The following is a 12,125-nucleotide window of genomic DNA, read 5'->3' as shown; positions in this document are numbered from 1 at the left end:
ATTGTCCTTCACACTACCCGAGGTGAAGGTCAGACTCTCCCATATTTCCGTGCTGTCTGAATAAACTCCAACTCCTTCATCCATTTAACCCTGGGAATCAAGCAAGAAATAACATACTTCAGTCTGACCTGTTTGGATCAAGTTGTCCATTGTCCAAAACCGCCTTGTGTCTTGTTCTTCCGATTGCATAGAATTGCTTTTTGTGCTACTATTAAAGCCAGAAGGAGTAATCTACTCTTGTGCCAGTGATGGGTCACCAACAGCTCAGAATGCTGGGACATGCAGTAGATGTTTTGCTGGATTTGTTAACTTTCCAGCTCTACCCCATTGGGGAACAGGAAACTTAACTTTCACAATATAGATTTGTGTGTGATTTTCAGGGTGATCTCAACAATGTAGAACCTTATCTTTCCCTCCATGCCGTGTGTGACGTAATTTGTATCAGACTTCTATTTTCAATTGTTTTACCTTCCTTCTCACATCCAAATTAATATTTTGCTGTGTAAATACAGTATTGTTTGCATCTATCTGCTAGTAACCACTTTAATTTCATACTCCTCATACATATTCTTCATCCCAATATTAAGGCAGGATGATTTCGCAACTGCAAATTCATTCATTCGTTTCTGTATCTGACCACAGTGTATTTGCATTGATCTAGAATTATATGTGAGTTGAGTAGAATGGACCTATACTCTCTGGAGTTCAGAAGAATGAGAGGTGATCTCATTGAAAAATATAAGATTATGAAGGGGCTTGACAGGGTAGATGCTGAGAGACTCTTTCCCTTGGCTAGAGAGTCTAGAACTAGGGGGCAAAGTCGCAGGATATGGGGGCAGCCATTCAAGACTGAGCTGAGGAGGAATTTCTTTATGCAGAGGGTTTTGAATCTTTGGAATTCTCCACCCCAGAGGGCTGTGGATGCTCAGTCATTGAATATATTCAAGGTTGAGATGGATAGATTTTTGGACTCTAGGGGAATCAAGGGATATGGGGATCGGGTGGGAAAGTGGAGTTGAGGTTGAAGATCAGCCATGATCTTATTGAATGGTGCAGCAGGCTCGAGGGGCCGTATGGCCTACTCCTGCCCCTATTTCTTATGTTCTTATGTTCATAGAATCTTACAATACTGAAGGAGGCCATTTGGCCTATTGTTGCCTGTGCTGGCTCTCTGAAAGACCTATCCAATTAGTCCCACTTCCCCACTCTTTCCTCATAGCCCTGCAAATGTTTCCTTTTCAAGTATATATCAAGTTCCCTTTTGAAAATTATCGTTGAATCTGCTTCCACCATCCTTTCAGGCAGTGCACTCCAGATCATAACAACTGGCTGCGTAAAAAAATTTCTCCTCATCTCCCCTCGATAACTACAAAGACTGTTAAGTTCGTATTCATAGTTGTCCTTTGTTACTACCTTACAGTAATATTATTACCTTGATGCTTTAGTCCAGATCTCCTCCTAGGTTCTTATTGTAGTAGACCTTGATTTCCATGCAGTACACCGCTATCTGTCCCTCAGCTTAAAGAAACTCAGGGGAGTAATTTTCACCGTCACCGCCCAGGCAATAATCTGGCAGAATGGATCGCCTGCCCATTGTAGAACTCGGCTGTTTGGCATCCCATTGAAATTGGTGAGATTAGAATTGGACGGGTTCTACAATGGGCAAGTGATCCTTACTGCCCCAGGCGGTGACGGTGACAATTACCCCTGTGTGACAGGGACTCTGAATCTCGGTCCGAAAAATAGCCTTCTCCAAAATCTTATAGTCCCATTTGTTTATGCTTCAGTTGTGTGACCGACACAGTCATATTAACCTCATTTTTATCACTGCTGCCAGTTCTATGGCTTGTTAGCAGCTTGAGAAATGCGAAACGAACATTGTTCTGACTGCATCATGCTTTTCTGTCGTTCCTGATATTGAATTCACGTTGCACTTTGATTGGCAGCAGTTAAACTCAACTAAAATGGGGTTACTAACCCTTTTGTAAGGAAAAGGAGGAAAATATCATCCCTATTCTTTTTATATCTTTATCCTTGGAGCTTGTTTTAGCTCATAAGTGATATTGTACAACCAAGCACCATTGGGATGTAAATGTAATCATAATGCAAAAAAACTAAATAGGACATTGTACAGGAGTTTATAACTGTGACAGTTAACAAAATAACACTCGTTAACATGGAGTGTGTATCTGTGAAAATGGCTAGCATTAAAAGAAAGAAAGATTTGCATTTGTATGGCGCCTTTCACATCCTCAGGAGGTCCTAAAGCACTTTACAGCCAAAGAAGTACTTTTGAAGTATAATCTCTGCTGTAATGTAGGAAACGCGGCAGCCAATTTGTGTACAGCAAGTTCTGACAAACAGCAGTGTGTTAATAACCAGATAATCTGTTTCAGTGGTGTTGGTTGAGGGATAAATATCGGCTGGGGAGAACTCCTCAGCTCTTCTTCGAAATAGTGCCATGGAATGTTTTACATCCACCTTAGTGTCTCATCTGAAAGACGGCACCTCCAACAGTGCAGCTCTCCCTCAATACTGCACTGAGAGTGTCAGCCTGGACTTGAGCCCATGATCTTCTGACTCTGAGGCAAGAGTGCTACCACTGAGCCATGACTGACACATTAGAACCAGATCATGTCCACCTCAGGTTGTACCACACAGACTGCTATCAAATTTGGCAGTAGACCTAAATCAAAAATGAATGTGGACATTCAAGACAAGGTCCATTATCAGTACCAGGAGAAGTACCATCAGAAATGGGGCAAAAGTGAAAAGGTGGCACATTACTACAAATCAGCGCAGGCCAAAGGAGAAGGACCATCTGGACAAGAAGAACTCATTGAGTGGATGGAGTATGCAAAATACGAATTCTAGCAGAGGTGGACTCGATTGCCTTCTGAACTCATGGATAAAGTCAATCTTTGTCTACTGGGCTTGTACCTCCTGGCGTCTGGCACTTTTCCAAGATAATGCAGCTCATTTAAACAAAGGCTGTGAAACTGTATTCAATTGCACTGAAGTACAGTGAAAGAAAATGGAAGTTCCTGGAAGTTCATGACGAGTTGTGATGCAAGTGAGCAATATTTAGTGACTAACTTGCAAAGTTGTCTGATGCACCCCAGTCTCCATGTGAGATCTTTCAACCTGAGGAAAGTATTACAAGTACCAAAGGTTTGAGGTGTAACCAAATTTACTGGTGATTCACAATCTGCTTTAGGCACTCAGAAGCTTTGGTTTTATATAAGAGCATCGGAGTTGGGAAAGAGACTTCAGAAACTTGCTTCACAGAGCCATCTATTGGCTAGAGCCTGTTTTGACACTTTGAGCGTTGACATAGCAAAATGGAATGGAAAATATTGACGTAGTAATTCACAATGGCAAATGTTGACATAAGAGTATGACCAAAAGTCATGAAGTAAGAGTTGTGGATGGAAAATGCTCAAGATTTTTATTAATATATAGATGTTGGCGATTGTTGAGACATGAGCACAAGTTGGAAGGTTCCCACATTAGTTGTCCAATTTAAGATTCAACCCTTACTCCCACGATTTCTGGCTTCCTTTCTTGCGATAAATGTTGACATACAACAAAGGTTTCTAGGCCATTTCTCTGTCAGAATTCAGCAAACTCTTGGTAGCTGAGCACTGTTTCTGCAACTTAGAGCAATGTTCATGAATGGCAAGCCAGAGCTAATCTATTTTTAAAGAGCCTTTGCTGAAAGTTTATGAGGAAACATAACAAAATCGCAAGGGATTTGTGAATACTGTACCGAGCTTTGTCTTTTTGCCAAATTATTTTCTTCCTGGATATCTGCATTGAAAGATTCCTCACTGTTTGCACACTGTGTTGATTAATACTAATGATCTATTGACCTAGCTGGCCCCTGCAGAAAGCCACCAATAACTACTTAACCATGTCCAAAGACAATGTTTACAACATTGACTTTACAAGATTTAAGATTTGAGATCTGGAAGCTGGGAAAATGTTATTATCTTCTTTGTTGCATTTATTGAAAATATGCCAGCTTTCTGAAAAGCTAAATGGAAATCAAACTGCGTCAAGTGTAACTATTTTGATTGTAGCCGCATAGTTGTAACACTTTGACTTTCTTGGGGCTGAAGTTGCCTCTATCTGATTTTTGTAATGGTCTTGTTACCCATTTATTCTTGTATTACACCCCTTCCTCCACTACTTTAATGAAGGTTGTTGTGTTTCAGGATTTTTTGACCATTTTTCCAAGGAAAGAATTTGGAAAAATAGTTATTGTGTTTTAAACCATAGTCAATTCACACAAGTTCAAAAAAAGGCACTGATATGAAAGGTGGTTAAAAGTTATACTCTGATGTTGTTTCCAGATAGACTGTAAACAATGAGCAATTCGTTAGCCTGTCTCAGCAATTAACAAAACCCTTGCAACCATTGTGTTGGGAAGTCTCTGATCCCTTTTGGTTGTGTGCAGAGGGAAATAAAATAAAAGACAGAGACACAGGCAGCCAGTCAGGTTATTTAAAACAGAATACTTCAAAGACATTCAGACCCAGCAAAGGCTACTAGAAGGTTGGAATGCAGGAAAGTAGTTAGGAATTATTTTGTGTAAGTGAAACAAAGAAACCCACCAATATAAGGAAGTGTGCCGTATTCATTATTTTGTATTATTACATGAGAACAAGTTGTCTGGTTATAGCCATTGCTCTTTCTGCTCACTCATTGTTAAATAAAGCAGCTTAACGATTTGAACCTGGCCTCATCTTACCGAGTATTTTCTGGGTCCATCTTTGAAGAAATTGAGGAAGCACATGTGCTAAAAACAAGAATATCCACTTCAGATGACAAGGGGACACTATTGTTGCACTCCTGGGTTATGCTGTCATATAGCTAATCATTGAGCAGTATGGACACACGCCTACACATAAGATACTCGGCACTTATGGGAGTGAGCAGCATTGCTGCCCCCGAGAGATTAGCAATGCCCTAAACTTGTAGTCTTGAGTTTGGAGCACAGTTGTGATGTTCAGCTGCTAATCTGTCTTGTCCCTTTAAGGCTATTGCTCATGTACTGCTAATCTGGCCTGTCCCTTTAAAGTCACTGCTTCTATACTCCCTTGCAAATGCAGGTAATTGCAGGTAAATAGAGGTCAATCACCAGGAAATTGCTAAATTGATTGCAAATTTCAAACTCCAGAGAAATGCCTGGCTGCCTTTCTCCATTTTTTAAGGATTGTTTTGCATCTATAGCAAAGTATGACAAATTGACTTGTGATGCCTATAGTGTGACGGGCATGCATGAGACCCAAGACATTTTTATATTTACGTGGCGGTGCTTATAGTGAGTTGGAGGCTATAATGTTTCACAATAATAGGGGTGTGAAGGACAAAGTGTTGGAGGAAGTAAATGTGACACAAGAAATGCATACTGTATACATAACTTTTAATATATTACAAGCAGATCTGCCTTGACATTGCTCATGGTGAATCGCAGGATACACTGTTTTACAACAGTGAGAGTGTTACTAACAAAGTGAAATGGGAATAGTGTTATAGGAACTAGGTTTTTAAAATTTTGTTCATGGGATGTGGGCGTCGCCGGCAAGGCCAGCATTTATTGCCCAACCCTAATTGCCCTTGAGAAGGTGGTGGTGAGCCTCCTTCTTGAACTGCTGCAGTCCATGTGGTGAAGGTTCTCCCACAGTGCTGTTAGGAAGGGAGTTCCAGGATTTTGACCCAGCGACGATGAAGGAACGGCAATATATTTCCAAGTCGGGGTGGTGTGTGACTTGGAGGGGAACGTGCAGGTGGTGTTGTTCCCATGTGCCTGTTGCGGGTTTGGGAGGTGCTGTCGAAGAAGCCTTGGCGAGTTGCTGCAGTGCATCCTGTAGATGGTGCACATTGCAGCCACTGTGCGCTGGTGGTGAAGGGAGTGAATGTTTAGGGTGGTGGATGGGGTGCCAATCAAGCGGGCTGCTTTGTCCTGGATGGTTTCGAGCTTCTTGAGTGTTGTTGGAGCTGCACTCATCCAGGCAAGTGGAGAGTATTCCATCACACTCCTGACTTATGCCTTGTAGATGGTGGAAAGGCTTTGGTGAGTCAGGAGGTGAGTCACTCGCCACAGAATACCCAGCCTCTGACCTGCTCTTATAGCCACAGTATTTATGTGGCTGGTCCAGTTAAATTTCTGGTCAATAGTGACCCCCAGGATGTTGATGGTGGGGGATTCGGCGATGGTAATGCCATTGAATGTCAAGGGGAGGTGGTTCGACTCTCTCTTGTTGGAGATGGTCATTGCCTGGCACTTGTGTGGTGCGAATGTCCAAGCCTGGATGTTGTCCAGGTCTTGCTGCATGTGGGCATGGACTGCTTCATTATTTGAGGGGTTGCGAATGGAACTGAACACTGTGCAATCATCAGCGAACATCCCCATTTCTGACCTTATGATGGAGGGAAGGTCATTGTGAAGCAGCTGAAGATGGTTGGGCCTAGGACACTGCCCTGAGGAACTCCTGCAGCAGTGTCCTGGGGCTGAGATAATTGGCCTCCAACAACCACTACCATCTTCCTTTATGACTCCAGCCACTGGACTTGCAGGAAGTGTGTACTATATGAAAAGCATTTAATATACTACTGTTAAGTTTCCCATGGCATTGTCCATGATCAATTGAGGAATATAAGCATTTTTTATGCACAAGATGGCAACAGAGTTGGGAGACTTTGGAAAAATTGCACCATGGAGCCATCTAGTGGCCAAAGTTTGCAAATACATTGTTACAGTTGACATAGCAAAATTGAATAGGAAGTGGCTCTATATCAATTTACAATGGTAAATGTTGACAGAAAAGTGTTACCAAAAATCATGACCGAAGGAAATAAGGTATGTGGATAGAAAGTGTACATCCTATGAAAGATTTTTAAATTTTTTATGTATATATTTTATATATATAGTATAATCATAATGATATTTTCCTTAGAGTAGAGAAATTTGAGGGGAGATTTAATAAAGGTGTTCAAGATCATGAAGGCTTTTTGATAGAGTAAATAAGGAGAAACTGTTTCCAGTGGCAGAAGGGCTGGTAACTAGCGGACACAGATTTAAGATAATTGGCCAAAGAATCAGAGGCTACATGAGGAGAATTTTTTTAATGCAGCGAGTTGTTATGATCTGGAATGCACTGCCTGAAAGGGTGGTAGAAACAGATTCAATAATAATTTTGGAAAGGGAATTGGATAAAGACTTGAAGGGGAACCATTTGCAGTGCCATGGGGAAAAGACAGGGGAGTGGGACTAATTGGATAGCTCTTTCAAAGAGCCGGCACAGGCACGATGGGCAGATTGGCCTCCTTCTGTGCTGTATCATTCTATGATTCTATTACTATATCACAAAGCATCTCATGTCTTTCAGGTGTTATTGTGCAAGATGGATTATCACCTTATTTTTGTTTTGCAGTATTTTGTGACAATATTCTCCCAGGATGTTTTGACTTACTGCCTTGAGCCCTCAAAGATCTTGCTGATTTCAGCCTTCCTAATCAATGAAATGCAGCAAGAGAACTGAAGAAGACTTGAGGCGCTATGCATCAAAAAATCCTGGAAGAACTTTCTTCATATTGAAGAGCAGAAAGTGGTGAAACCGCAAATGAGCAGCACAATTATCAATGCACCATGTAACTTCAGCTGAGCAAAGGCATATAGAAGAAAAGGTACCAGGTTCTGTCACTAGGTTAGCTGATGTCAACTGGGACAACAGTAAGAGTGCTACAATTGGCATCCCTGGGTTAGGGAAGGGAAAGAATCAGTCAGGATTCCCAGTCTTGATCATAGTATTCAGTGATTCAGACTCCTGATGGAAAGTACATCTATAATAAATATCAGGTGAGAACAGAATCAGGCTCACGGTGCAGATTGGAATGGTTATTTGGTCAAGGTACCATAGGGTGCCAACACCTGTGGAACCAAACTCTGGTAGAATGAGTCAGTGCCTTCAGGAATGTAAGGGAGAAAACTCAGGGGAGAAAGTTACAAAGGACTTCACAAGTGTTCATGTAAGATACTGTTGATGGCCAATGCAAGAATGGACTTTCCTCCTTTTGACAGTTTTACAGGAGACAGAACTGTAAAATAAAGGCTTTTAACTGGGCTCTGGACCATTGTTTGGCCACTGGGCAACAGAACCAGTTAAGTGTTTTATTGTCTTGCTGATGTTTACAAGGCAAATCATTGCAGCATGAGCTTGGGTTAAAGACAGGGAAACGGAGTCCACTACTGTGTTTACATGGAAAATTGAATGAACCTTCACGGGAGCTTTACAAAAATTTATTTTTCGTCTTTAACATAAAGTCATAGAAATGTGCTCAAAAGCTGTGACTCCCCACTCCTTTAATCCGACGCCTTCATTTTAATATCCAAATGATGTTGATTTGAGCAGCCAACCCTCACGTTGTCAGAACATTTATAATCAATCAGTAATGGTTATATTAATATGATTGCTGGATGTGGTAAGCAAGGCTACGCTACAGTCCTTTGAGAAGGTTCTTGACCATTTCCTGAGGGAGTGGGACATTGGGTGTATGAGTTAGTTATGTCTGGCTAGTGATGCATCATGGGCAATCATGGTCTGCTGGAGTTGCTTCGTTGCCTTTGGAATCAGAGAGGAATTTTCCTGAGTTTTACTGATGTTGGTCACAGGTTTCTCCCCTTCATTGTTTTTGCCTCTTCAGGAGTTAGCGTTGTTGAGGAGAGGGGTGCACAAGGTCACACTATCTAGTGGAAAGAGGGAAGCATCAATAGGCCTCACAATCGTTTCCAGCCCGAATCTTCATAGGTTTACATTTTAATTCAATAACGATTGAAGAATTTAGCCACTATATGTAGTGACATCATAAAAACATTCTTTTCGAATGCACTATTTTTGAGTTTGAAAAGTTAGAAACCATCTTCATGCAAAGCCAACCTTAAATTGATTTGCACTTAAAAGTCCTGCAGGCTTTGCAGACTAGTCTTTCTGTGAGGATATGAGGCTCCTTTTTTCTCCCCACTTTTCACTGGTCTAGACATTGACTCTGAAAGAAGCTGGAGGGAAGGGAGATGGGGTATTCGCCCTGAGTCCCTGCCTATTGCTGCCCTGATAACCCATTTGGTTATCGAGAGCAGCCCGGTGAGGATTCTCCCTCCAATATTTCCTCCCCACCTGCTGGGTAGCACTTGGTCTCCATTCAGAGCCTCCCTGCAGCCGAGATCAGGCACTCAGCAGGATATGGGAGGAGATCGTGGTTGTGAGCCCACATCTCACCATTCTGTGACATTGCAACTTGAGCTGTGTTGCCCCATTTGGTCCATTATTTAAACCTCCACAACTTGAACGAAGGGATGAATCGCCACCCAGGTCGACTGCAAAAATATTTTATTCTAACTTTCTCCTCTCCCTGACCCAGCTGGGGTAGAATTCCACAGCCCTCTGGAATCTCACTGAATTGGCCATTATTTATCCAGGAGCCTCAATAGTGAAAAGTCCTGGTGAAGCAATCAGGAGCTGCTTTTATCCATCCCTAAAATTGAAGCCAATTGTAGAATGCAGTGCCTCCACTGCTGCCCTGTGTTCAAATCAGCTAACTCAATCGCAGAGCAAGCTCCATAATGCTCAGTTGGTGGTGAACCTATCCACTGAGCTATACAAGCTTGCAACAACATTCAGAAAAGTAGCAAAACACTCTCATACATTTGTGATCATTTCTATGATGTCTGAGCAGCTTACATAAGGCGTTACTGAAAGAGCAAACAAGCATTACAATATCAGAATCATGAAGGAAGTTGGCAACTGTGAAATACAGTGACAACAGTTACACTGAAATATTCAATATCGCTATCACCCCGGCATTGCACAATGTTTGCCCTGGACATGAGAGAGCTGCTCGTGTTGGCAAATTTCCAGTTATTAACGGAGTCTTGTTTTCATTGTCACTGAAAGGCTCCTTTCAAGGGACTATGATCGAGTGACGACTCAATAGATTTATTAATCAGAAATAACACAAGTTACGATAATTGAGCTCATTTTTCATAGTAGAAATGACTTGTAAATTAAAATTTTCTGTTTTAAAGCCACTACGCTCCTGTCCTCTGGAACTTTCTGACTTGGTTCTTCTGTCTTGTTACCTCCCTCCCAGCTTTTAAAAATCTCCTCAAAAGCCTTCTCTTTGACTGTGCCTTTGTTCCTCCCACCCTAACCCTCTCCGTTTTTCTCTTTTTTCCTCCTGCTTAGTGTCTATATTTTTTTCTCCTTAGCCATAGGTGTCGGCCTTGGCTCAGTGGGTAGCACCTCTGTCTTTGAGGCAGAAGGTTGTGGGTTTGAGTCCCACTCCAAGATTTGAGCACATAATCTAGGCTGACACTTCGGTGTAGTGCTGCACTCTTGGAGCAGAGTCTTTTAGATGAGATGATAAACTGAGGCCCCATCTGCCCTCTCAGGTGAACATAAAAGACCCCAAGACCCCACGCCTGTCCTGGCCAATATTTATCTCTCAACCAACACTTAAAACAGATTATCTGGTCATTTATCTAATTGCTGCTTGTGGGACCTTGCTGTGTGAACCCTGACTGTCACGTTTGCCTACTTTACAACGGTGGCTGCATTTCAAATTGGCTATGAAGTGCTTTGGGATGACCTGAGGATGTGCAAGGTGCTATATAAATACACATTCTATCTTTCCTGCACATGAGGAGCACTACAGAAATGCAATTTGTTGTTGTCTGTCCATGTTTTTGTCAAATTTATTTTTCCATTTTGTTTATCTTTCTTTTCTCCCCATTTTCTTCCCTTTCTTCCCTCGTAGGCCACTCGCTGCCCGGTATCTTCCTTCATGAAGGAAGTCAAGGTGGTCTTGGCTATGAACATCTCCACAACCATCAGTGCCCCAACATGGCCAGCTGGCAGGAGGTGCTACTCAGTCAGGGTGAGCCGGGCAGTAGTGTTTTTATTTTCTCAAGATGTTACGCCTCACTAACAAAACTCGCCCAACCGAGGCAAACCTTGGGCAGTCTTGAGAGTTGGACTCAGTAATCTTCATACTGGGGGAGACTCTCAACAACCCCCCCTCCCTCCCCCCATAATCCAGTTGGACTGGGAGAGACTCCTCTTCCTCCCGTAGTACATGGTTAAAAACAGCAATCCTGGAGTTTGTTGCTAACTTCATCTCTTGTTCATTCAGGAGTGCAAGGTTTAAAGCAGCCACCTCACTAACATGGCAGTACTCTGCTCACAAGTGCTTTCTGTGCACAAGATCCATTGTGATGTAAATTTGTGTTGTGTTACAATCCTATTTAATGTGACAGTGCAGATTTCTTTTGGTCAACTGGGTAATCTACACAGGTTCTGTTTACCTGATCTGGAGTGCATACTCTTTTCCTTTCGGGACACCACTGCACTCAACTAAACCAAGGGAATTTAGGCACAGGTTGGCAACAGTCAAGTATTAAGGACGCCCAAATATGCAGCTGGGGTACGTTTAAACAGCTAAAACCAACTAGCTTACCAACACAGAGCACTTGTACACTTCCTACTGCTTGCCCATTCAGTTCACCCTTCCCATCGACTTGCGGGATTATCTGGAGCTGAGTGGAGAAAATCCCAGGCCACAGTGACAGGTCTTTCCTTCCATGTACTATTAATAAGCCAAGCTGGTTGGTCAATCATCAGCAGCAACATGGAGTTTTGCCGATCTGTCTGGTTCAGGTGTCAAATTACCTTCCATATGACTGACTGCCATTGCAGATTATGGTCCAGATAGTTTCCTATTCATAGTTAATGGGGGGCAGGAGGAAGTCTAACACTTTCAAGGAAAATTGGATCTTTGTCACAAGTTACATCAGACAAATCCTTTCGAGTTTTCTTACGTCAGGATTGCATCTAGATTTGACCATGTGGTGCAGCTTAAAAAAGTCAGTGGAAATTTATTTTTTAACAGAAGAAAAACCTACAAGGGCTGTTATTCTTAATTGTATTTAGCTTTATCATCCTGGTTTTTACTCCATTATAAAATTAAATGCCTCCTTTGACATGTGTCATGGTTTGATGTCCTTATCACATCTACTTTTGCGCCCCGTACTGTTGGTCTTCTTGTCCTGCTGCTTTTTGGGAAAG

General features: G+C 42.2%; 1 protein-coding gene across 6 annotated transcripts in view; it reads left to right on the top strand.

The window, feature by feature from the left end:
• The window catches only part of hnf1ba (HNF1 homeobox Ba), an 84,464-nt gene that overhangs the window by 39,381 nt on the left and 32,958 nt on the right, over positions 1 to 12,125 (top strand). For 3 of the 6 annotated variants that reach the window (XM_068008303.1, XM_068008302.1, XM_068008301.1), the window contains exon 5: positions 10,819 to 10,938. The exons of the other annotated variants lie outside the window; for them this stretch is intronic. In XM_068008303.1, the coding sequence (XP_067864404.1) occupies positions 10,819 to 10,938 (120 nt within the window). The remainder of the gene's footprint in view (positions 1 to 10,818; positions 10,939 to 12,125) is intronic. 6 annotated transcript variants of the gene reach the window in all.

The sequence above is a fragment of the Heptranchias perlo genome, chromosome 28 (genome assembly GCF_035084215.1).
Source record: "Heptranchias perlo isolate sHepPer1 chromosome 28, sHepPer1.hap1, whole genome shotgun sequence".
In the NCBI taxonomy this organism is placed as follows: Eukaryota; Metazoa; Chordata; class Chondrichthyes; order Hexanchiformes; family Hexanchidae; genus Heptranchias; species Heptranchias perlo.
The sequence above is the reverse complement of the archived record's forward strand: the minus strand, read 5'-3'. Positions and strand labels throughout refer to the sequence as shown.